This window comes from Sminthopsis crassicaudata, chromosome 1 (assembly GCF_048593235.1).
Source record: "Sminthopsis crassicaudata isolate SCR6 chromosome 1, ASM4859323v1, whole genome shotgun sequence".
Lineage (NCBI taxonomy): Eukaryota > Metazoa > Chordata > Mammalia > Dasyuromorphia > Dasyuridae > Sminthopsis > Sminthopsis crassicaudata.
In genome coordinates this window covers 219304971-219332431 of record NC_133617.1, presented here as the reverse complement: position 1 = coordinate 219332431, position 27461 = coordinate 219304971, and the positions used below count along the sequence as shown (strand labels likewise).

The 27461-nt window shown below is 34.8% G+C and overlaps 1 protein-coding gene across 2 annotated transcripts; it reads right to left on the bottom strand.

The window, feature by feature from the left end:
- MPPE1 (metallophosphoesterase 1) lies at positions 1-27461 on the bottom strand. 2 transcript variants are annotated; one of them, XM_074274835.1, is made up of 12 exons: positions 17978-18200; positions 15864-15918; positions 14125-14183; positions 10760-11155; positions 8988-9096; positions 6898-7001; positions 5967-6041; positions 2757-2865; positions 2552-2620; positions 2332-2454; positions 1662-1802; positions 1-427 (listed from the first exon to the last, which is right to left on the bottom strand). In XM_074274835.1, exons 4-12 carry the CDS (start codon positions 11038-11040, stop codon positions 296-298), a joined length of 1143 nt encoding a protein of 380 aa, XP_074130936.1. In that variant the 5' UTR covers positions 11041-11155; positions 14125-14183; positions 15864-15918; positions 17978-18200; the 3' UTR covers positions 1-295. The 2 variants fall into 2 exon arrangements, with proteins under 2 accessions (XP_074130936.1, XP_074130942.1); XM_074274841.1 differs by lacking the exon at positions 17978-18200 and adding an exon at positions 27363-27461 and having other exon boundaries at positions 4-427.

Genomic DNA, 27461 nt, shown 5'->3' with positions numbered 1-27461 from the left:
TACTTGTTACTTTTTTTTTTTTTTTTTTTACAGCATGAAAACATTTCAATCAACTATTTATCCTGTAGTAATTCATATCAATTGTTTAGAATTTCTATGATGTGCATAAAAATGGATGGCCTGCATCTGGACTCGTCCAGTTAGGTCATTCTCTGACATGAATACAGCCTGAAGTTCAGTTGTTTTCCGCTTTGGTATTTGTTACTAAACGCAGAAATGTCCTGCTCTTCACATTGCCTTATGCTTTCTGATTACGTATCAACCGAATGAAATGAGATGAAAAGAAACGGTGGTGTTACAAAGGCTGACAGTGAGTTAATAATAACAAAGCCACCAAAATACCTGCTGTGCAGTAGATAGTCAGCACTGTATGCTCAAGTGGAAGGAAACATTTGGAGAGGGAATAATCTACTGATGTTATGCTGCCCTAAAAAAGAAATACAAACAAATAAAAAATAAGAAACAGAGTCATGCTGTTGTTAGAACACAGATAATTTAGTCTCAATAGAACAACAGAGCTAGCAGACCACTTGGGTTATTTCTTGACTGCTCCTCTCCTGGGCAAAGAATAGGCTCATCCCTATAGCAGTGCACCAAAGGCATTTCCCTATCAAGACTCAAAGCTTGCCAGAGGTGATGTGTGCTGTCTTTTGTCTTGTACAAGATACCCCTGGCACTAGCCAGGAAAGGGAAATTAAGGACAGAGGAGCACCCAAGTGGATCTGAGATGGGAAGCTAACTTTGTTATTAAGATAACTTCCTAACATGCTAGGCTTCAACTGAAAAAAAAAATTAAAGAGGGCACACACCAGGAACTCAGAGAGGTACATGAGAAGACTTGGACTAGAGAGCTGAGACCAAAGAGCATCACTGAGAGAGTGAATAAGAAGGTTTTGTTTTTTCATGCCACAAGACACTAAAATAAATCTGTTTACTTAGAAATACATGTTCTGGGGTAATCAAGGAATTTTCCTTGTAGGCATTTTTGCTAAACAACAAACATCTTTTTTTTTTTAAGTTTGTGTTCTTTGAACTTGAAAACAGGACATTCCCCATCTCACTATTAAGTGCAAATATTATAAATGATGTATATTGTGCATTGGAACTGGCTGCTGGAACACAACCTTGATGTGAGAAGCTCAATTTCAGGTGGCCATTAATGTTAAGCCCTGGGCAGTGGCATATATGTCAACATGGAAAAGCAACAGCCCTTCACATCCTCTGCAGTGGCAAATGCACCGATTTGGAAAACAAGTGGATGAAATGGCCAGGAGTAAGAGAAGAAATTATCCTTTTTTCCAGTGGATGAAATCAACCAGGAGAAATAGTCTTTCTGCTGTTCTCAATGCATCTAAAAAAAATTACACTGCACCCTCTTCAAAAGATAATTATGCCACTTTGCTAAAGTCTCCCTCTCCTCACTCCCCACATTAAAAACAAAAAATTCAACTTAACTGAAGTTACCCTCTGAATGATGTCAACTGGTTTGGCTCCCAGAGATAAGCTTATAAAGTGGGTGCAGTGTACTAAATTAAGTGTGCTGGGGGAATTCATGGTTTTTGTATATTTTTTACAGGTAGCAACAGTTAAATAGTTGATTACCCATGTTGATTTAAATATTTATGAAAGCTATCAGACAAAAAAATAAACTTTAACTTTACCATAATGAAACTGGGGTTGTTTCTGTTTCTCCAACTGAAAGATGGAACACTGATTTCAGGGATTTTTCCATCATGTAGCACTTCACAGGCACTGTGAGTATGACCACTTAAAATTAAGCGAGGCTGAAACCACCAGAGAAGCTAAATTGAAGAAGAAAACAAAACATTACCTAGTGTTCAGAATATTAAAGATGTAAATTCATGGCGGGATAGTTTTGAGTTTTAATTCATTAGTACTATAAATTTTGCTAATGAATATTATTAAATAATATATCTGTATCATATTCTTTAGTGTCCTTTTGAGACAATTTAGGCCTCTGGCCCAAGTCACACATTTCTGGGGACAAAAACACATTCATTCTTAGAAAATTCTTCTCAGATCTGCCAAAGAGAGCTTTATGTCTTTATGAAAAGAAGATTGAGAAATAGGTATGATTTAATATTAATATATCAATTTAATTAGTTCCATTATGAAAAAGATCAGTTCCTGTAATTAATTAATAAAACTTTGACAAACTGCCAGAAGTCTACCTTTCAGTCAGCAAAAAGAGCTGTCCTGCCACTAAAATCTACTTATTACTAGGAAGATATGCTTTTATTTTAAAAAGAAACATAACATAATAAAGTTTGTGTGACACTGAATTGGTATCACTATAGTAAGTTATCAAACCTTTTGGGAAGCCTCTTTAGAAAGTACATCATATCTCTCTTCAAATAAGATGTTCTTTTTCTCTGGAGGAGCAGAATCTTCTCCAGTGCATTCAGCATCACTTCTCCTATACAGGGGATAGTGCTGTCCAAAAATTGAAGAGCCAGAAATTACCTCAAGGAACCTTTTCCCAGTTGATACACACACATAAAGAAATGCTAGGCTTTTCAATTCTTATTACCTGGAGAAGGATAGGAGCTGATGCTGAAAGCTGTTGAACACCAAAACAATTTGGGCTGGAATGGTTCTCCTAATGGTTAAATAATAATAATTATGCTAGTGACTGGATAGAAAAACAAGTTTACTAGTTTTAGAATGGAGAAAAAGCAACATCAGTGAGGAGGGATACATAAGATTATTATGATATTATTATCCTTTTCCCTTACCTGTCTGGAACAATTCAGTAGGTGAGATAGCTTAATGAGTTGGGCTTCCATTGAAGAGCAGATATTACAGCCATCTCCCTCCATGGCTACACTGTTCACCATAACAAAACTGAAATGGTTAAGAAAGAAACAATATTTTCATTTTCCCCAAAATTCTTAGCATCATTTTGATAAACCCTCCATTCATAATTTAAACAGCAAACACAGAATGCAAAATTTTAATTTAATAAATGTGAAGCAAGTTTTATTAAGTCAGAAAAGAGGCTTATGTATGCTAGCAAAAAGCCACATAATGTTCACCATCACAAAACTGAAATGATTAAGAAGGAAACAACATTTTCATTTTCTCCCAATTTCTGAGCACCTTTTTGATAAGCCAGTTACTAATAACAAAATTTTCACAATCTAACAGCAAATGCATGATGCAAAACCTTTATATAATAAATGTGAGGCATGTTTTATTAGGGCAGAAAAGAGGCTTACATATGCTAGCAAAAGGCCACATAATGTTCTTTCACTGAGAAAAAGGTTAATTAGGTATGACGCTGATTCCTCCCAAGACAAAACAGTTTCTTTTCTTTCTTTGTTAGTATCATATATACTTTGTTTTACTAAATGAGAGATTTAGAGCTAGAAGGGATCTCAGACCATCTAGGTGACTCTCATTTTACAACTGAAGAAACTGAGCCAAGGTTATGAAAAGAGGAAGCATTGGGGACAATAATTAATTTAACCCAGGTCCCCTGACTCCCAACACAGTATACTTTCCACAACACACAGCCTTTTGAAAACATTTTGGGTTGTTTTGTCAGTTGAAAAAAGAATCCCTTCAAGGAAGCATTAGAAATCCAAAAGGCAAAAGAAATGGAAGCTCAAATTCTAGCTAGATAATTTATTGTAAATATAAAATATATAAAATAAAATATAAAAAACAAAATTCAATTGATATTTGTGGTTGCTCAATAAAGGAACTATCAACTACATAAAAATATTCTCTTTGAGCTCACGCTACCCTGAATCTATCAATCAACAAATATTTATTAAGGACTCACTATATACTGGACAGTCCAATTAGATAATGAGAATTCAAATATAAAAGGACCCAATCCCTGACCTCAAGGAGCTTACATTTTATTGGGAACATGTCCATCTGTTATACATTAAGCATCATTAAAGATACCATTAAGAATCAAAAGCTCCCCATTAAAAAAGATTTCTATGCCCCAATTAGTGATTTAATTATCCCAATTATAAAATACAGTGAAATCAAAATACATAAAAAATTTTAAATAATTCCTAGAAGTTTGCTATGATGGAGTTTGCCTTTTATTTTATTAAATATTCTCTCCTCAAGACAAATTAAAATCTATTCTTTTTTTTTTTTTTTCCTGAGGCAACTGGGGTTTACCTAGGGTCACACAGCTAGGAAGTGTTAAGTGTCTGGGACCAAATTTGAACTCAGGTCTTCCTGACTTCAGGGATAGTGCTTTATCTACTGCACCACCTAGCTTACCCTAAAATCTATTCTTGAGAGATGCATTGTATGAAGTCTAAGTGACAATGTATAAGTTGTAACAGTCATGATATGGAGTTCTTGTTTTAACCTGAACAATAAAGGAAAGAGGTGGCTTTTTGTCAGCTACCATGACATGTAGATTGTCAATACTGAAATAGAATTAATCTCTTTCATTTTTTGATCATTGTTAGAATGCAGACATCTAGGAATTTATTTTAGTTACTGAAGTTATTTTCTAAAGAAAATGCAGTCAGTACTCAACTGTGTACTCAACTAGCATAGAAAACTAGTGAAACAATGGATAACTTTAAAATGAATTAGACATACATAATTTTGTAACGGATTTATATTCCTAATTAGGCTTTTTATTAGACTAATATTAAAATTAGCTTGAGTTCCCAATCGTATATCAATTAGGCACTAGTAGGCTTAGATGCATATTCTACAGTGAGGGAACAAAAGTCTAAAATTAAAGAATCTAGATGGCTAAATGGATAAAGCAATAGGCTTGAGGTCCTAAGACCTGAGTCAAAATCTAACCTCAGGCACACTAGCTGTGTGACCCTGGACATATCACATAACCCTGTTTGCCTCAGTTTCCTCATCTATAAAATGAGCTGGAGAAACAATAGCAAACCACTTCAATTATCTCTGCAAAGAAAATCCCCAAAAGGGTCGAAATGTTAGTTGTAAAGAGCTAGCTTATCCCCTGACAGCATGTGAGAACTAACTGATGACTATCTTAACAGTCTCACAAAGTCATCTGGGGGGAGAGGGAAATAATCTAAATCATACTTAATAGATGATGGGCTATAAATTGTTGTTTCAAGTAAGAAAAAGGACCTGGGGGTCACTGTGAACTATTCCATATTTTTAGGTTCCAAAGTGCTGTTGTAGCAAATATATAACAACATAAAAATCTAACAAATTTCTGGACATAATGAAGGGATGTATTAAAATAGAAAACTTTTATTAAAATTTTGGAAAACTATGATGTATCTATATGTACTTCTGTTTGGTAAACTAAAAAAATATAATGAACCTCAAAAAAGTCCATAAAATAACAATAAAACTATCAAGGAGAAGAGAAATCACTATAGATGGATATCAAATATTATTATTCATAATAATAATAGTATACATATAGTCCTTTTAGGTTTATAAAAACACTTTACATTATCTCATTTAATCCTCATTAAAAAACCCTAAAGTAGGTGTCATTTTTATCCCCATTTTATGGATAAGGAAACTGAGACTTAAAGAGATCAAATAATTTGCCTAGACAACCAGTAAAATGATTTTAGGTTTTCCTGAATTTGAGCTTTCTTAATGTACTACCTAGCTGCTTCTAAAAAATGGATGATCCGAATATATAAAGTCATCAAAAGCACAAAAAGTTGATCACCAAGTTCCAGGATACTAAACCTAGTGAAATGTCTCTTGAAATACAGAGATAAATTAAAAACAAATAAAGGAAATGTTACTTTACATAGTGGACAACCTCCCTCATGACCCTTTCCACCACTACTGGAGATAAAACTGGGCTGAATTACCCATAGATTTGACCCTATCAACATTTACTAAGTCCTTACTTAGTGATATTATGCTAGGCACTAAGTAAACCAAGTCTCACAAGGAGAAGTGAGTTTATAGAAAATAAAGAACTTAATAAATATTTGTAGAATAATACTTACTTAATCCCTTTTATAGAAAAAAATTCCCCAAAGTCAAAAACCTTCTTAAATCGTTGTAGTTTATAAGTGTTCATCCTAAATTCAAATGTTTAAAAAAAAAAAAAAAAAAAAAAAAAAAGGAAAGGAAGAAAGAAGGAAAAAAAAAGTTATTTATTATCTAGCCATAGAAAAATGTAGGAAACTGATAAATTACATTTCTATGGGATTTTAGAGGTAGAAGGACCTCAAAGTCTCTTTAATCTAATATCCCTTCCACTCCCCATATCTTAGAATTCCCAATACATCTCTAGCAAGTGGACATCCAGCCTACCTTTGAAGACAAAGTTAACCATTCCATTTCTGAGCAGTTGTTATTTGTGAAAAAAAAATTGTTTTTTACATGGAGTAAAAGGAATATGTCTGCAAAAATGTTTCTAATTCTGCCTTTTCTGATAAGGGGGGGAAAAAAGACTAATTTATCTTCTATAAGAAAATCCTTTGTGTATTTGAGTTTTTTTATTTTTTTTATTTTTTATTTGGTTTTCCCTAAGTCTTCTCTTCTCCAGAGTAAATATTCTCATTTCCTTCATTCATTCCTCATGTGGCATGGTCTTTAGGCCTTTAAAATCATCATGGTCATCCTCCAGTCAAGACAATATTACAGATTATGGTCTGACTTTAATTGTACAGTGATAATGATAGCATCACAAGGCCTCTATCTGGTACTTTTCAAAAGTATTTTCATTTAAATTATTTCATTTCATCCCAGGAAAAAATGCATTGCTTTTAAATGTACATTTTGAAATTATGTTAACCCAAAATACATAACCTCCTTATTTCTTCCTTTTAAAAAAAATATATGTATTACAGATGATGCTTTTTACATAATAGTTACCCCTTGCCCCCTCAAATTTCCTGTATATCATGGCACACCAGTACCATGAAAACTTACTCATAATGAAAGCCGATATCATGGTTGCCAACAACCACTATGAGTTGTGTGTGAGGTGGATGTCGAAACATTTTCCGGAATCTTTCCACATCAGAAGCCCAGGCCTGAGGGTACAAGTAAAAAGACCCAATAATTTGCATTTTGGCTAAGAAATATCCTGTAGAAAATTCTAAACACAACCAAAGGGAGAATTATGGAGATTGAATGTGGATCAAAGCATACTATTTTCACCTTTTTTTGGTTTATTTGCTTTTTCTCATGGTTTGTTTCTTTTTTCCCCTCTTGTTCTAATTTTTCTTTTACAACATGACAAATTTAGAAATATGTTTAAAATAATTGTACATGTATAACATATCAGATTACATGCTTTCTCGAGGAAGGTAACTCAACATTACAAAAATGAATTTTAAAAACAATCTTTATATGTAATTGGAAAATAAAATACTATTAAGAAAAATAAATAAATGTGATTCCGATATAATGAGAGGGCAAATCTGTCCCAAAGCAATTTAGTTTGAAACTCAGAGTTCCAGGGCTTAACTTTTTCTAATGAACTTTTCTAAAATTCTTTAATAGCTTATTTCACCAACCACTAGTTCTTAATAAAAAAAAGTGTTCCTTTGTAACATTTTTTGTAAATGTTAACTAGCATTTCTTACCTTTGAGGGGGAAAAAAAGGTTTGATTCTAAAAGGCCTCATAAAATATTAATGTTGTAAAAAAAAAAAAAAAAAAAAAAAAAACAAGAACAAGCTCTTAGAAGATACTCGCAGGCAGACAGGTGGCACAATGGATAGAGCACTGGCCCTGGAGTCAGGAGGACCCAAGTTCAAACCTGGCTTCAGAAACTTAATAGTCACTCTCTGTGTGTTAAGCGACTAGCAAGTCGCTTAACCCCAAGTGCCTCACCAAAGGAGACTAGGCCAATATTAACTGAACAAATTAGAATTCTTTTTTGTGTATAGTTGTGGAAGAAGAGTCAGAAGCAAAATGTAGACTGAAGACAGAGAGATAAATGAAAACCATTTCAAGACCATCCTAATACTAAGTTGGGATACTAAATCATATAGGAATTTTAAGAAGTATAAAGAGTTCCTTTTCTTTTCTGAGCCTAATCAAAAAAAAAAAATGAATTTGGATAAACTTCTTAGCATAGACGATATACTTTTTCAAGATGACTGGCACCCTCATTTTAAGGTCATCCACCATAAGAAAATAAAGTTGATTCTTGTGATTTGCAAATGAGTTGTTATTATTTTTTTAAACCCACTTTGTCCAAGATGTTTTGTAAGAATTCTCTGAAGCTAAGAAAATGTCAGCTTTATATGCACCAGCATCTTACCTCCTTTTACAATTGATCTTTCTAAAATGTAGTTAAATTGCTTAGGGAGAATTAAGTAGGTGCAATCTGATTTTTAAAGTTCCTCTAACACATTACTTCTAAGCTACTAGTCAGCTCCTTGCTGCTCAGCCAAAAATACCAGAGCACTTGTAACATTTACTTGGTGAAGGTTGAGGTAGAAGTAGGACTATTGGTACACAATGCTTCTCTTTTAACTAAGCTGCAGAAATCATTTTAATGTTTACTACAAAACATCATTAGAAAAATTCTTAATTACCCTGATCCTGCTGCAGAATTTGTTTGGAGTGATTAAATGGTTTTTATAGAGTGATTAAAAGGAACCGCAATCTTCAATGTATTTTCCTTCTGATGTGGAAATATAAACGACGAACAGAAGGTAAGACTTGGGAAGCTACTTTTGTAAATACAGTTTATTTCATTAATTGGTTATGTAAAAGCCTGAAGTAGAATGTACATTTCACCATGTGCACTGACAGGCTCATCATAGTGCTAGTGACATTTATGTTGAAGAACTTTGTCTCCTAAGGTTTCTTTTTATATTTTACATAGAAACTATGTAAAGTCCAGGTAAGTTATGCACCCCAAATTTAAAAGCCAGTAGGGTTAGGATTAGACTAACCAATCCCATCCAAGTAGATTAGCATTAAATCCTTGTTCTAAGACTCTTGAAGATATCCTTTCCATGTCATATGTTATATAACAACAAAAAGTTGAACTTTATGTCTTACCTCAGGGGAACTCCACTTGCCTTCATCAAAGACATCCCCCAGAATAAAGGCAACCTCTGGCTGTAGTAACCATAGGGCTGTCTGAAAGGCCCTTTCCATTTGCCACTCCCTTTGAGAGGGGAAAAATCATTAGTCCATTTTCTGGGTAGAAGTTATAATTAAATCCCGAGTTAAAGATCTGGGGAAGATCAGGGGAAACAAATTAGTACAATCCAATTACACTTCTACTCTCCCCATCAACTCCTTCCAACTTGAGAATGATGAAAAGGGAAAAGGTTGAGAATCTGATGCATAAGAAATACTTAACTGCCATAAACTCTTCACCCTAAATCCTGACCTCTGCATAGCAAGTGCATACCATACTTTCCATTGAAGCAAAACTTACTAATACTACTCTTGCTACCTGATGGAATGCCTATTTTAGATTATTATCATATAGTATCTATCAAAATCTATTTTCACCAAAGAGACCTTTCTTTGTTCTAACTGGACAAAAATAGTGAAGAGATGGTAGAAGAAAGAAATCATCAAGAAACCATCGTGTCAGTACGTAAAAAAATGCTCAAGGAGTGCTTTCTCTCAAAGATCTCTTAAAGGACTTGGCCAATATTAGTTTTTACATCTTTTGAGCTCTTCTGTATCTTTCTAAGGTTTCCTAATTCTAAGAATTGCCTGACCTGTTTTGCAACAGTAAGATGCAAATTCAGATCCCATGGTTTGCCAGAAGGACAAATTATTATGGACAATGCAATTTGGCCTTTCAAATACCAGCACAGGCAGCTAACTGCCCTTTCTAGCTACCTCACATAGCTAACCATGCATTGTTATGTCAGTTGTGTTGCCTCTCAAAGCCGGTAGTTTTTTTAGTATTTCTTGACTCGAGGTCTTCCACACCAGAGAAAAAAAGAACAGAGAAGCAGCATCAGCAAAAGGAAGACTTCCAAGAAATATCTGTAGGAGTTTGTAATAAGTAAAGCAGAAAGTAAAATTACATTGTCCAACTGAAATATAGTGACACTCATTCCCCAGCACTACCCTAATACACTCCACTTTGGGCACTATTCAGGTCCATTACCTCTTCTTACTTTGCTCTTCCTTTCTGTAAATATAAATATATTCTCCACCCAGCAAAAGGCATCTACTACACAGTAAACCCATTATGGGAGAGAAAATAAAAAACAAAAAAACCCAAAAACAAAAATAAAAAGATCCAGAAGAAAAATATAGCAGTCTTCATGTGGTACATAGCTAGCAGATTTGAGACTGGCAAAAAATGCAGATAATCAAAAAGAAGAAAGCCATATTTGCAAACATGGTAGTTAAGATTTCCTCCTAACTCCCAAAATCTCATACTATTACCACCCAGGAATAGGTATTGGATAGATATATCTGAAAAGCTTCTTCAATTCCTAGCCCTAATATGAATTTGGAGATTTTCAGCAGCCACTGTCTTCAAATCCATCTTTTACCCAAAAGAGTGCAAAATGTAAGCATATTCAGGTTATCAGGAAACAAATTATGACAGAGAACCCTCAGAAATGGTTCTGTTTGTTTCCCTACCAATCAACTCACTTGGAAATTTGAACCCATGGGATAATTAGTATATTTGTGAGCTGGCAAGGATGTAACTTTAATCCCTAATATCTAGCTTTTGGAAGGAAGTCTGAGGAGTGCCCTAAAGTCAGAAGTGTTTGACCATACTGTTGAGAGCACTTAGTGTTACTTTCTTAAATTTATAAAATTTCAAAAGGGTTCTGAATTTTTGTTCCTACCGTCGTAATTTGTCCAACCAATGTCCATTTACTTCCCCAAGCAAGTGTGTATCAGCTAAAAATATAACCTTCAGCACAGGTTCAGGAGTCTGTTCTTTGCTTCCAGAAGCTATAGTTTTCACTTCTGGCCAACGACACTGAAATATCACTAAATAATAAATTATATATTCACAAAACACAATCAGAGCAAAGACAAGAAATCCAAATTTCAACAAGAACCAGTTCTTCCTCTTGAAGTGAAAAAAATTCAGAGTTCTAGATAGTAATCTATATTTAGTCATTTCATCTGTCCAAAGGAATATGCCTCAGTGATCAAGAGCCAAATTCATTTAGATTTTCCTTAAGAAAATGTGGGTATCCTTGTCGAGATATAGTATCCAGATCTGAACAGAACACCTAAAAGAATAAGAAAATAATTTTAGAACCAGCAATACATGCTTCCTTTACTTAAGTGCAATGACTTTAGAAGGACAGGGAAAAAAACTATTAACAAGCAATTATCCTGTTTTTCACTTTACCATGAAACCAGATTACTAGCAAAAAAAAAAATTGGTTTTCTGCTCCTATCTATGTAATAGTTTGTGTATATATTCAAGTTCCCCAGAGACGGCTCTTATAAGAGGACTGTTCTTATATAAACTTGAAAATGTGGCCTATAACCACATTTGTCATACCAAACTAATTATGACAGAAAATTGAAGAAAATACCTCTGCCAGCAATGAAAAATTCTTAGAACCCCTTAAGTGGACAGGATGCCATAATCTTTAGTTTCAGAGCATCCAACTTAGGCTTTACATCAAATATTACCTTAAACCATTTCTTAAAACCATTTTATGATCCCTTTTCCTCTAAAGCCCTTTACCATCTGCTGTAATTTTGGCCTTCTAAATGCAAGGTTTCATATCAATAAAAATGAAGACTGTGATTCTATAGCCTAACATTATCAATTATCAAATTCACAAGCCATAAAGTTTCAATGGCCCAACTGCCCCAAATGAAAAGTGTTTCTGGAAATGTAGAAAACACACAAACTTCTTATGGTATATATGAACAGAGATCTTCTTGCTCAATGTCACATAATTAATGAGCTATAATATACAACATAGTCCCTCTCAGGAGACAATGAAGAACTAAAAAGGGAAATAGTTATAAGAGGCTTCTATGCATCTTATGGCACGTCTTTGACAATCTACACCACTGTAATTAGAGTGATGCTTTAAATTTCTTTCCAAGAGCATGAACTAATAAATTTGTTTAACTGTGTCTAGAAGGAAGTCAAGTGCACAGGTGTCATCTGAAATAAAACACCATTTCTAGACTCATAGCCAGTTTGATGATACACACAAAACTAAGCACCAGCTCATTTGGCAGAACTTGGCTAAGATTGGTCCATGCTATCTTTCTAACATAACATTCAGGTCATCCTGTGATCTCTCCAATCCTGGGCTTTGTCTAACACAAAACTTAACATAGAAGTAAAATAAACTTCTGACAAACATAATCAATAACTAATAGAAATTTCTTTTTACTTATAAATCAAGGACAAGAAAAAGTTAGCTTTCTTATTGTCTTCTACTGCAATTAAAATCAAATTTTAGTCTTAAGATCATGAATCCAAATGACCTGAGGTATGAATGCTCTGACTGTTCAATACAAGAATTAGGAACAGAAAAGGATTGGTTATAAAACTACATAAAATTTAATAAAAATAGTCTCTAAGAACAAATTTCCCTTTTTTCTTAATTTTTTTTCCCATTGAGAATTTTTTTACTTTAAATCTTTCCCCAAAAAAGCCTGGAAACTACTTGAAATTCTGTAAAGAAAAAGATTAAAAAAATAAAAGTCCCTAGAATCTTGTGTTTTGCAAGGAATAGGGAGTGTTTGAAGCCTCTGGGGCTATTTGCCCTATAGTAGCTTCTGTTTCAATTCTTATAACTTTAGAATCTCTAGTCTTTCAAAAGGTGATCAAAGAGACAGCAAAACATACAATTTCACTACCTTTGAGGAAAATGTCTTCAATGAGTTGGTTCTGATCATTAGATCATAAGATTAAAAGGTGGAATTGGAAGGAAGAAATCATCTAGTATTCTCCCCTAATTTTAAGTATGAGGAAATAGATGAAATTACTTGGACATTGAATCTACTCTAGTTTGACCAGTCCCTACTTGAACATTATCTCCCAACACCAAAACAGTCCTCAGATTCAGAAACCAATAATTAATGCCAGAAATATAACTGAGGAGTAAAGCAGTCTCCCAAAGTGCTACTCTAAATTGAAGTATAGGTTTGAGATGGAACATATAGGTATAGTCTGCCAAATCTATCACAAGACTCAAATGAACCAAAAAGTGGAAATATAGTTTTCTTACCTGAACAAACACATATATATACACTTATTTCAGCTTTTGATCTGACACTATCCTAGGCACAAAAATTATGAGTAGTACCACTGATAAGTGTCCAGAGGGAAAAATAAAATAAAAAATTCAAGAAACTCTGGCTATTCCCACCAACTCTGGGTTCTTTCAAAACAAGTCACTGATGAGAGACTTAAAGGGAACTTCCGAGGTAGAAAGAAATATTGGTATCAGATAAGAATATATTTTTAGTTGGTTTTGCTTAAATTCTTTCCTATTGTCCTTGGATACAAGGAAGGTTTTTGTTTTTGTTTTTGTTTTTTTTATCAGTGGGGTGAAGGAAGCTACATGCCAGTTTAAGGGAAACAAATGTAGTATTAAAAACAAAAAGCAAAATTTTAAAAATTAGGAGGGAGAGGGGAAGACAGAGAAGGGGGAAGGGAGAGAGAGGGAGGGATGGGACTCCTGAAGAAGCCAAAAAAGAAGCTCCAGTGAGATTTTTAAATGTCATTCTCCACAGGTCTCCCAGAGTCTTTGAATCTTCAATCTGAATCACATACAACTACATTTACTACAAAGTAAATACCAAAAACAGAATCTTCTGACATTAAAACATGTGCATTTTTAAAGATAGAAGAAAATAATGCTTATACAGTATATAACTGGCACTGGTTAAAATGGTAAAATTAAGAAAATAAAATTATGCATAATTGGCATAAAAGATCCTCAGAAAAGCCCTGTCATTACATAAAATAGTTTTCTGGGATTAACATGACTCTTTAAAAAACTAACCCCAGAAAATTCAAATTCAGTTTCCACATCTTAAAATAGAGATAATACCTGCCAATTCCATTGCCTTACATGGCTTCTTAGAACCAATCTAACACATTTCCCTGAAAGACTGAACACAATTTGCATTTGATAGCACTTATCCAATTCTTTTCCCCCTTCTCCCTACCAGTCTATAATCATCATTCCATGTGCAAAACACTTTCATGCTTTATCACCTTAGCAACTTCTATATTTTCTTCAGTATTCTGGTCCTTAGGATGCTTATTTATTCCCTCTGTAAAAAGATGAAGAAGTCAAAATAAATTCTTCTTAGAGAACTTTGAATAAGATTGGGAAAGGAAGATTTCTGCTAATCGTTGTCCTGCCAGGAAGAAATGAAACAGAAAATCTTGTCTGCATGATATATTCCCACCCTATAACATTATTCATCATTATCAAACTAATATATAAAGAAACAATGTCACTCCTACTTCATGACTAGTGATTGATTCAAATGAACATCTAAAATTACTTTCTTTCCTGAACAAAATGCAAGCCAAATATTGAGAGGGAAAACTACTACCTCATTTTTAGTCACAAAGTCTACAGAAATCTACCAAAATAAATTCATTATGGAATGATACAGACTCATGTCTACCTATAGATTTTTCCCCTCTGAACAGAAAACAAGACAAAAAAAAACCCATGCTTTTTTTTTTAATTGCAATCTTATCTAGCCTTAAGCAACAGAAACACCTACTGAACATTAAATTCTCTTTAGATTTTTACATTATTCCAAATTCTCTTCAGATGTGTTTCATGCAAAATTATTTCATAAATACATCCATATTACTGTAATCTGATAATCTGGTGATCTATCCTTAGGAACAACAAAAAGCAGAGACAATAAACTTATAGATTTACTGACTTTTATCAGGTTCAATTAAATGGCAGTAAAGAGGAATCCTGTGATCTCTTTAAGTTGGGTAAAATATCCTGATGGCATAAGAAAATAACAGCTACCAAACTTTAGAGACCCTGGAATTTGTTGCCCTTACTAATGGATTTCTTGGTCTATTGTATGCACCATTCTGCAGGTAGCACTCTCTAAATTCTCTCCTACCTGAAATGGCTCAGAATCCTAAAATCTAGTTTAAAGGGACTAGAAAAGTTACTAGACTCACTGTATGCAGGAACAGAAATCTAGAAATGTTCTTTATAACATTCCCATAAATAGCCATTTGACTTCTACTTGAAGACTTTCTGAGATAGATATTTATCTCTGAGACATCTCTCTGAGGCAATGGATTCTACTTTTAAACATCTCTTCCCCTTAAGTTTCCCTTGTAAGTTTCCCTTTTACTTAGCCTAAATCTATGTATATAATTTTCACTCACTGCTTCTTAGTTCTACATTGGAAGCCAAGTAGAACCAAGTATCATCTCTCTTCCCCAGGAGAAGTCTTAAATCCTTTAAGTGAGCTATCATGTCATTCTCAGTCTTTTCTCAAGGCTAAATACTTCCTTTTCTTTTCAAGAACTCATTCCAATCCCTTCACCACTTTATGAATATCAGCTCATCTAGGTTTCTCCTAAAATATAAGCTCCCAAAACTTGTTCCCCCACTTCCCTCATTTCAATCCCAATGCCTTCCTTAATTTACAGCCTAATATTGCATTAGCCTCATTAAATTGGTTCTTATGTCATTTTTCCCTGATTTTCCTGATTCAAATTAAATATTATATTCTTCAAACTGAAAGCCAAGGATTGATGACCCATAATTATTTAGTTTAACTGAAGCTCTTACCCTCTCCTATCATTAGCTTTATGGGTTAAAATAAGGAAAAATAATGAAATATCCTTCTCTTCACTATGCCAAGCAATATATGTTTTAGCCTTACTTATGATTTCTAACAATAGGGCCCTGGATCTGGAGTAACAAATATCTGGGTTTGAATCTTGTTTCAAATACTTACTAGCTGTGTGATCCTGGACAAGTCACTTCACTTCTTTCAGCTTCAGTTTTCTCATCTGTAAAATAGAGATAATACTTGTAGTATCTAAATCACAGAATTGCAGTAAGAAGAAAATGAAGTAATGTTAGTGCTTTGCAAACCTAAAAGTACTATATGTCAAATATTTTTATTAGCTATGTCTGAGGCCAAAAATGAAAATCTGCCCATTTTACACTCCATTCCCAAATATAAACTGTTTAAATAAATAATAATAAATGCTTTATGTTACCAAAAGAATATAGTATTAATCCATTCTAGGTCATTGGATTGGAAATTACTAAGTAAATTAGAATATAGTATATGTGCTTTTTTGTATGTTTTACATATATGTGTATGTGTAAATGTGTATACACATATATAGATGTGCACATACACTAACTACCTACCTCCCACCCCTCTACCCACCTCTGGTTAAATGAATAATAAATTTTAAAATCAAACTTGGTTTTTCAAATTTTCATTTTTTTGTTGTGTGTTTTTTTGTTGTTGTTGTTGAGTTTGGATAGTAAAAGCAAAATTAATAAAACACAAAAGTTACACATGAAATTTAACTTTATTGAAATAACTTTAAAACTGAAACGCCTCAATAGACCCCAGACAAACTTATTTTTTAAAAAATATTTTTGAACTTACTAAACTCACTTTAAGATGTAAGGTTAATAGTCATAACTTAAAATAACATATCAATTACCCAACAATATTTCAAAATTAAAAATAGAAAATTATCATTTTAGATTTGATATTCCTATCTTTTCCTCAACTCCCACCAAAAAAAAAAAAAAGGTTAGGGCAAAATTTTGGCTCTTTTCTCTTTAATCTGTTTTGTGATCTCTCTTTAATCCACCAGGACAAAGGAAACACAGAATAGAATAGAAGATAAACCTTCAATTATTTCTATATCAAACTCGAAAAGGGTTTTGTACACACAAACAAAACTTTAGATTTAAGCTAGTCTGCCTTTCTTTTACTAACAACTAACATTTGAATTTTATACTTTACTGTCAGAATAAAACTAGCACTGTCACAACTAGGTCATGCTGCTTAGGATTCTCTGACCAAGGCTATTTTAATACTGTAACACAAATCCGACCTAGATTTAGTTTGTTTTCTGATTTATATCAAAAGTTAAACTTTATTCCAACAAAGCCTTAAATTTGGGGGACTGAGGATTTTACACAGATTTTTGAATGATTAGACATATTCTAACAAACCTTTGACTTGATTTCAGCTTGTCTTTCATAAAACTGCTTATGTTCTTCTAATATACCAATGAGTAAATGAAACATTCAAGAGAATGCAAAGAAATATCTTAGCACAGACATCTATACTATTTAGAATATATAGTCAAGTTTAAGGGGGAATGACACAAATCATGGCCAGATAATTTAAAAGGCAAAACCCTTTAGAATCAGTCCTTACAAGAGACAGATTTGGGGACTAGAAAGACACCTAGCTTTGGAGTCTGGAAAATATTTACTGGGCATTTATTTGATTCTAACTAAGTCTTACTTAGAAAAGGTGCTGACCAGCATGAATGGAGAAAATTCCCTCCTCCAAGAGTTCCTGTAACATTCCCATCATAATCCCACTGTTGTTGTTTCATTCCCTCCTCCCCCCCAAAAAAAAATTCAGAAAGAAGACAATCTGATACATAAGTCTGTGTGGTTTTGTTTGCTGGATTTTCTGGTCTGCATTAACAAAATAAATAACGTTATTAGCTTTACATCTGTAAAGAAACAAGACAATTTTAAAAAGTCATAAGAAATATACTTGTTTTCCCTATTGTACTAAAACAAAGAAAAGGAGAATCTATACTTTTGTGTTCCTCTTCTTTTCAAGTCTTTTATTCTATCTGCATACAAGATTACTTACTCCCCTTCTTTCCCCTCCCCCCTTCTTAAGTCTTAGCAGTGCCCTCCAGGAGACAAGTGCTGGATGGAAGATAGAGGGAAAGGATAGGAGAAGGAACGGAGGCATTTTAAAGATTCCTTAATAATACAAAAGAAATATAATATAAAACGCAACATAAAAATCAGAAGAAAAAAAGGTCAACTTGAAGATTAAGAGAAACCCACTACAAAGACTCAGAAGGAAAGGTGGCAGTCATGTGGCTCCGGGCGGCCGCCAGTCTCTGCTCCCCGGTCGAACAGCTGTTAGCGGGCACTGGACCGCTCCGTCCAGGGGGAGGTTCAGTCCTGGGTTCCCTCGGTGCAGCTCAAACCGTGAATTTCCGGGTGACCATACCAAGCAGCAACAACCAAATAATTACAAATCCACTTCTGAAGTGCAAGCTTCACATCTCCGGACTTCCGTATAACTCTTCATTTCATTGGCAGAGTTGAAGGTAAGGTCGGTGCTGACTGGTCGCTTTGTTTTCTTCGGTGGGCCCGGGCGGACTTGCTGGGCTCTGATTGGGGCCTGGCGCCTAGCCGTCCGCGCGGGGGGCTGGACCACAGAGCTTCACAGGTAGTCTGCGGCTGGAACTAAGAAGCCAGCCCCCGGAGGTGCGTCCCAGCCCGGGCGGCATCCTTTTGCTTCTCACCCACCCAGAAAACTGTAGTCAATTTGAGTGCTTGGTTTACTTTTCAGACGTATAGGATTCATTCTTCCGATTATTTTACAAGCATTTATTAAAGGCTAGAATGAGCTATTGACTGGAGGACTCACAGAAAAATATAAGAGACAAAGGTCGCTATCCTTAAGTTTTACCAGCTAAGTACAAGTCCCATAATTATTAGTCATGTTTTCCTTTTGAAAATTTAGTTCTGACGATGTAGAATTGTGTTGAAAAAATTACACAAAGAAAACATTGGGAATTTAAGTAACATAATTTCGCCAAATTTTAAACAAGATTATCAAGGTCAAATTCCCCAAATAATCTAATTGATCTGTGATCTCATCCATGGGAATGTTCCCTCTAATGATGAAAGTTGCAATCCATCTGTGATTGCCTATTTGGGAAGATCCAAGCCTATAGCAGAGTAAGGAGCCGAGATTTCTACACCATTTGTTAACCTTTGTGACTCTGAAGCAAGTCATGGGTCCCAGTTTCCTCATATGTAAAAAATGGGGGAGAGGGCGTGGGAAGGGGGTCGGACTAGATAGCCTCTAATCCAGCTCTAAAGTTGTAATCCAATACTGAAATCCTCCATAAATTCAATGCAGAAAGTTCACCAAGCACAATGAGGGCCTTTTCCCTTCCTATGGGGGAACTAGGAATTCAGGGGAATACCTGGGCCCACCAAGAGGACAAAGAGGTCCTCAAAGTGAAATTATCTTCTAACCAAATGATGTCCTATCTTTTTTTTCTTTATATTCTTCATTCCATTTTCCAAAATGACCATTAAAAATATGAAAATAAATTATGCACCAGCAAAAGTGAAAGTTATCTTTCAAATTTTGCTATTTGCATAAAAGAAATGTTTTGGAAAAAATGCATATAATTTGCAAACACAACCCAAAAATCCAATGTAAAAGAACAAAATATTAAGACAGTGTCCAACAGTAAATATGATTTTTATTCTGGAAAGAAATTATAACAAATATGTAAGGCTAATTTTACTTTTGTATATCTTGCTAAATTTTAAATAGCAATCATGTCAAGAAATGAAAAGCATTCCAATGAAACTGAAATACTGCCTAGAAATAAATAGAATTAAGTTTGAAAGAGGACACTAACAAACTGGGCTGTGTTGGTACTATTATTTTAAAATTTAAGATTTTTTTTTTTATGATTTCATTAGAGTAGCAAATTCCCAGTAAATACGTTCCTCTGCCAATGCAAATCAGCATATATTTTGGAATTTTAAACCTTAGAGATTTTCCTGGGCCATTAAGAGGTTCAATTAGGAACTAGGAGAGCAGGATTTGCATGAATATAATTTAAAAAATAATAATGTTTAATAGGCAAACTATAGGAAATAAACATTTATAGTTTTATGTATAATCCTCTCTCTGTTCTTTGTGGAGATCTTCATGTTTACCTATTTTTTTTAAGTCCAGAATAAATAAATATCCCTTTAGATACTGTTAAATACAAAACATTCAACATTAATGCAAAACATTGAAATACATATTTTAAATTAATTTAATAAGATAGGTTTCACATTTGATTGTTTGAATTATATAAAATTAATAAGTGCCACATTATATTATAAAATTAATAATGTAATTTATTATTGGAAAAAATTATATATTATGATATTCGCATATCATAACCTTCTCCTCCATCCAGATCCCACCTAGGTAGGGCAGCTATGATCCTCTACTCATAGTTGGTTGGAAGGGGGCAAGGAATAAATTATTTGAAGAGATTGCTCAGGACTGGGGCTAACTTAAAAGTAAAAGCCATAATCAGAATCCAGATTCAACCTGTGATTCTAATCTTCATTATTTCATTGTTAGCCAGTCATTATTGATTGCCACCCTTAGGAACACTCCTTTTCCAACAAGCATATGCCTTACATAATTCTTTGGTCTAAGAGAAGCTAAATGACCACCTCTTTATTAAAATGCTAGCATCATTAATAAAATAAAATAATTATTAATTATTAGTGAAATAAATTAATACTTTAATTAAAAAAATCTTTTTACTAGATCCTTTTTAAATGTCACAACATAATTAATTCATTCTGGAAATTTTTTTCTCCAAGACTTGAGTCACTCATTCATCATTGAGACATTATGTCTAGTGGCAAAGGAACTACTTGATCAACAGTTATGCTACATTCTAAGTGAACTTGAAGAGGTGAATGTTTAATAGAAGACTCTTTAAATTTGAACCCAATATCTCCAGTCACTAAAGTGATAATAGGGATATTGGGTTCAAAGTACTCTCTTGTTAGGGAGGAGGAGATGAGAGTGGTGATATTTTGTAACTTTTTGATATATCTTCTCAACAAATAGCTCTCTAGAAAAACTGGTGTTATTTACTTAAATGACTAATGAAGTGTTTATCACTGGGTCAATCAATGATTTAAAAAAAAGAGAGAGAGATAGGGATATTTGAAAAAATACTGGAATGGAAGGTTCAAGCCAATGGCATTTCAAGAAAGGCCCTAATGCTTTAGAAGTACCCCAAGGGCTATAAAAGGAAAATGTGCCTATCTGTAGACTTCGAACCTATTTCTAAAAATTCTCTTTTTATTTATCCCCTTTATGCAAGGAGTTACAGAAGAGCTGCCTAAAAGATAGAACAGAAATCATTAATGTTTTCTGATTCAAGGCTAGGTCATTAGAAGCTTTATCTGTGCCTAAGAAAGATAATCAGTCACCTACTCTAGATCTGAAGAAAGGGAAGTGTAGAAATAATATGATTAGTAGAGGACATGAAACCCTATGTGGAATTACCAAGAACTGAGCAAAGGATGAGAGCATTGAGTCCAATACTGCAATGGCCTCAGAGGAGTGAGAACAAACTTGCAGGAGGAAGAATGGCAAAACACCAAAAGAAAAAGATTATACCAAGACAATGACTGGTCTGTTAGTCAAACAGGACAGTGGTGAAAATTCTGCCTCATGGCCTCTTCATTTTGACACTTTCACTGAACTTTCACCTTAATAGCTCCTGAAAACTATGGGGAAATTATGGGAAGTGGGACAAAAAGAAATCTAGAAACAGCCTGAGATAACAAAGTTCAGTTACAAATTTGATAAACAGAAATTTGAAACTTCCCCCTGAGGCAGTGGATGGAGACCAAGAGAAAGAGAAGGAAGGAAATATAGGGAGGAAGGGAGGGAAAGAGAAAGAAAAGAAGACATAGTGAAAGAGGATGGGAATGGGGAAAGGAAAGAAGGGAAGGGGGACAGGGACAGAGGAAAGGAGGGAAAGAAGGAGGGAAGAAAAGAGCAACTATTTCCCACTTCCATATCAGCATCCCTATTTAGCTACAGTTACTTTTGCAGTAACATTTAGATTCACAATGTGCATGATTATTCATTTTAAAGAGAAATAATATAAAGAAGGCTGTAAGTGATGGTGAGAAACTTATTTTCAAAAACAGTCAATATTAAGAACCTATTGTATATTGGCACTGCACTAAGTTTTGCACATACCAAGAGAAACAAAAGGCAATCTCTGTTCTCATGGAACTTGCAATTTAATGGGAAAAACAACATGCAAAATACTATGCATAAATAAGCTATATGCATGATAAATTAGAAATCACCAGAAGGAAAGCTCTGTTGAATTAAACCAGATCAGGAAAGGTTTCTTGTAGAAGGTATGATTTTAGCCATGATTTGAAAAAATCCAAGCGGCAGGATGAGGACTGAGATAATTCTAAATATAGGGAACAGTCACTTAAAATTGCCTATCAAGACTGTCTTGTACAAAGAATCCAGGAATTTATTTATTTAGGGAGTAATATGGTAATGTTTCCTTTCCTAATAGATCTTAAAAAAATTAAAACAAGTTGGGTCTTTGAAAGGCAATGGCTCCAAGGTTTGGACCAAAGTGCTCTTACCTGCCTGTATCACCTGTTTACCTAGATTTGAGGAGGGAGGTCACAAACTCTCTTTCATCAGCACCTTCCCCAGCAAGGTCTCTCCTAGTGTCTGTCCTGGAATCTCCTTAGTCCCTTCAGAGCAGTATCCTGAGGGGTCTTTTCTATGGGACACTATGGCTTCTTCATTTTTCTCTAACTATAGATTTATAGCAAGTTCAGTGACTATCTGGTGAGATTGGAGTTACACTGGGTGACTGTTCCATAACTTCATCACAAGATGGCAAAGATGATGCATCCCCATAAAATAACTCACTTATGGGATAAGTAATCAGCTTTTAATCTCTAAATTCCCTGAAGTGCCATTGGTGCCCAGTAATAGAATCATTTATTAATTATGGCATTGAATTCTCAGACAGATGTGAATTCCCTTGAGTACAAGCTTCTTGAATACTTCTTCTGGCTCCTGAGCTTCAAGAGAAATATGAGTCCTTAATGGTGTAGGTTTTATACTGCCTCAGCTTTCTGAGGCCATGCTCTACATGTTTGGGTATTAAAGATTTGAAATTTCCAGATCTAGAGCTAGAAGGGAGCTTGGCACAATACTCAACTAAGTCAGATGGTCCTAAGAGCATTTAAGAGTGAAGCAAAAAGAATGATGACAAAATAGAAAGGATCTTTCACAATTTCTATAATAAATTACATAAATCACATTTGGACTTTTACATTGCTTTCCCTGATATGATACAAGAGGATAAAGAAATGATAGTTAAGAAAACCAAGAAGGGCATAGCAGCTGGAGCAAACTAAGTATAAAGAGAGGAGATCTGTATTATAGACCATATAATTTTATTAATGTTGATGGATTGATTTTCAAGATGTCAATGAATAGAAAAGACACCAGTGATCAGGGGAAAAAAACACTCTTTTATGAGTTATTGGGAAGAAGAGAGTATGCTCTACACCTGTGATTTAATCCATATGGGAAATCACCATATAGCTACTACTTCCATTGATGCAGATCTGCAAGTGTTTTCATCCAACAGACACACAGCAAATATGTATCAAAAGAAGGTTTTGAATCCAATTCTTCTTGATCCTAAAACATGCTTCTGAATTATTTCTCATTGTCTCTCAGACTTTATTATCACAAAAAGAAAGGCAATCAAGAAGATAGCAATAAATGTCAACCCATTGAGGTACTTTTCCCCCTATTTGTAAAATCCACATATTGAGATATCCTTAATGAAAATATGAAAAGGATACAAAACTGACTTTTGTAAATGACATTTGGAAAACATCAGACCATCTTCATAATTATACAACTTACCAAAAATTAAGAATTCCACTATGTTTATTATTTATTACCTATTTGTAAAAGAATTTTATTCACTAGAGCATCTAACAATATGTTCTCCTGCACATTAAGATCATATAAAATTCTCCGACATAAATAGCAATAACTCTGTTCAATGATATATTAACAATTAACAAATAATGACAAAATTAGGAAATGAATCATGGAGGATATGTAGCAAAGAGTAGAACTGAATATCAATCCTGAGTTCCCCCAAGTGTTGCTATTTGTAGATGACATTGCTGTTATCTTATTAAGTCCTAGAGCACTGTAGGACTTGGAAGCCCATAATTAATCAAAAGTTCATAAAATAAAAGTCAAAGTATTTTAAAATGTTTACTATCTAGACTATAAGATGCAATTGTTGGACTTTGCATATGGAGTCAGGCCATCAGTATGTAAAATATAGACAGACATTGGGATAAACATTGAACTGGGACCAGACTTAAATAGGAAGAAAATAGACTGGATTTCAGTAGAGAAGTGGCAGACCCTTGTCATTGGCCCCAAACTCATTCCTGATCTCTCCTTTTTTTTTATATCAAGAATTGTGTGGTAGGACTAAATGGCTACAAATCATGGAATACCACAAACTTCAAGAAATCAGAATTGGAGGTCATCCAAAGGGCAGTGGAAAGATATAAACAGTGGATATAAATAAGCTGAATAGCTTATGTGGATAAAACACATGAACCAGATGTGAGAAAGAACAATAAGTAGAGAGCCCAAATGATATCCTGGCATCCATATAATATCAAAAGAAGTAGAAGACCTTTTCCCCTGCATATGGGCTGATTCTCCTTGTGAAACTTTATAAGAGGACATGTACAGAGGAGTTGCATAAGATGAGAAGGGGTGAAAAATTTGAAATCTTCAATGTGGTAGGAAATACCAATATCACTGAGATCCTGAATCTATTAAAGCAATATTTTTTTTTAAAGCAGAGATCAGTTGATTGTACTATAGCACCTCCACTCCCAGTTGTCTATGTCTGATTAAATCTTATCCTTTGGTCTTACCTCACTCTAAACAACCTCTACTGAAGGTAGTTTAAGAAGTTCAAGGTAAACAATCTACTTTAAGTGGCAGAATCCTTACAATGGGAAACAAATCAGTCTTCTATCATTACCTATGAATCAGTTGCCACATCTTGTCAATTTTTTCATATACAACTCCATACTTTATTATCTTTTCTTTTCCTTCTGCAATTCATTCATCACACAGTTGCAAAAATAAACTTCCTAAAACCCAGTTCACTCTCCTGATCAAAACCCCTCATGAATAACTCAATTTATTTAAGACTTTCCAAACTGTAGCTCAAACCTACTTGCTTTTTTCACAATACTCTCCTACATAGGCTATGTTACAGCAAAGCTACCCATTATCTGTTCCTCAGTCACAACATGACATCTCCCCCCTCTCTGTAACTATCCATGTTCTGCCACCACCTCACATACATACACATATGCCTAGAATATACTTTCTCTCTTCATCTCCTCTCCTTCAGAATATTTTTCTTCTTTCAAGGGATCAATTTAAGCACTATTTTTCCTTTAAGTCTTTCCTAATTCCCCTCCCAGATGAAAATTCATAGGATTATAAGATTGTAATACTAGGTTCATGGGTCATAGATGTCATTTAGTCTAACCCCCTATTTCATAGATGAAGACCCGAGGCACAGGTTAAGTGATTTGCCCATTTCAGTTAATAAAAACAATAACTATAATAGCTAGCACTAGTTGTTGTTTGTCCTCATTCTTTTTTTGGAGGAGTGGCATGAATGCTTTCCATATACAAAACAGGATGGATAACTTACAATCCCTTCCAGGGAAGAGAAAAAGAGAGGGAACTAGAATGTTTTTCATTCTCAAAGAGGGTCAATGACATCAGGAGGGTGATGCCTTGACTTTCAAGTGGCCTGCATTTAAAGTGAGGCAGAGCTGTGCAAAGTCATCAGCCCTACTCTCTCCTCAGTCATCGAAGTCCAGTGGTAAGATACAAATCAGGATGCAGTGGCCCAGCAGATAGCAGTTATATAGCACTTTGAGATAAACTGTATCTGCTTTGCAGATATGATGTCTTTTAAGCCTGACAACAATCATAGGAGGTGGATGCTATTATCATTCCCATTTCACAGAAGAGTAAACTGAGTAACAGAGCAGTTGACTGACTTGCCCAGGCTCATACAGCTAATAAGTGTCTGCTGTAGGATTTGAACTGAGGACTTCCTGGCTCCAAGTCCAATCCTCTAAGCACTTCCTCATTATTAACTTAATGATAGAAATATAATATAAATCTGGGCCTCCTCTTATGCAAAATCTAGATTTTTCCCACTATATTCTTATATTCTGTGCTTCTTCAAACATTTCTAAAGCTTAGCCTGATTTTTTTGCTCTGCCCCATCATTCCTTAACCTTTTGTTATACTTAGCTGTGTGAGCTGTTCCAAACACAGGACAGATACTCCATCTACTGAGTCTGTGCTTTTTCTCTCACTGTTCCTAGGCCTATAATCTCTTCACCTCCACAATTTAGCTTCTCTCACTTCCTTCAAGATTCAACTCAAATCTTACCTTCTACAGAAGAAATTTTCCATCCCTCCTCCCTCCCCAATTTGTCTTCCTTTTGCAATATATTACATCTTATTATATACCTAGTTTTTAGATGTATCTATCTAAATATGTATATGTAGTTATATATATATATGTATATAATATTGGATAAAGATCTAGTTATTGACTTAGTCTACTCTGTTAACCTAATGAACTCCTTAAGCACTGGGCTTGTTTTTTTGCATTTCTTGGTATTCCCAGCATTTAGCATAGTGAAATCAACTAATGCTTGTTGCCTAATTTATCTATGCATATGTCCTTTACCTCCACACTGAGAATAGGGCTTAAGCTCTTGGAGAGAAGGGATATAATATTTTTCATTTGTGTAACCCAGACCTGGCATAAAACTTTACCCAAATTAGAGTCTATCTTTAGAGTCAGAGAATTTGGATTTAAATCCTGGCTTTGCCAGTCACTACCTGTTGAACTTTGAAAAAGACATAATTTTTATTAATAGAATCTCAGTTTCCTGCTTCGTAAAATAAGGGGGTTGAATTAAACAATCTCTAAAATCCCTAGAGATTTAAATCTATGATGCTATAATGCAAAGTTTCTTGACGAAACCGCCAAAAACAAACTGATGATCAGAATTGCTCTTCCTCCTAGTTGTAAAGAGACCACAGGAAGAGCTGCAGCTAAGTTGGAGGTGACTGCAGGGCCGCTCCCTCGAATGACTGCGGTGGGTTGCAGAAAAGCAGCAGAATTGAGGAAAAGGAGGAAGAGAAGGGAAGAGACTGAAAGATGGAGAAGAGGTGAGGAGATTAAGCTTGCATAGGGTTCTTATTGAACAGGTACTAGGCACAAACACTCTGCGGATCACTACTGAGGAGAAAGGGACGGTGGGGAAGAGATTAGAAGGGACAATGCGGTATTGGGGGAGCTCGCTCTCCATCCCGGGATCAAAGCCCTCAGTTCCAAGAATTTAACGACTGAGACCTTCGGTCCCTTCACCCCAACTTCAGCGCGTCAAGTAGGGGCAAGACGAATGTAGGACTTTGTCAGTCCAAAATGCCAGACATCAAGGGTTGCTCGGCCCATCCTCCACTTACCCCACGACTAAGGAGCGCAGAGGAGGAACAGAGGCCAGCAATCCAAGCATGAAGCACTCACGATAGTGGGCTTCCATTAGTCGCCACATCGTTGCCATG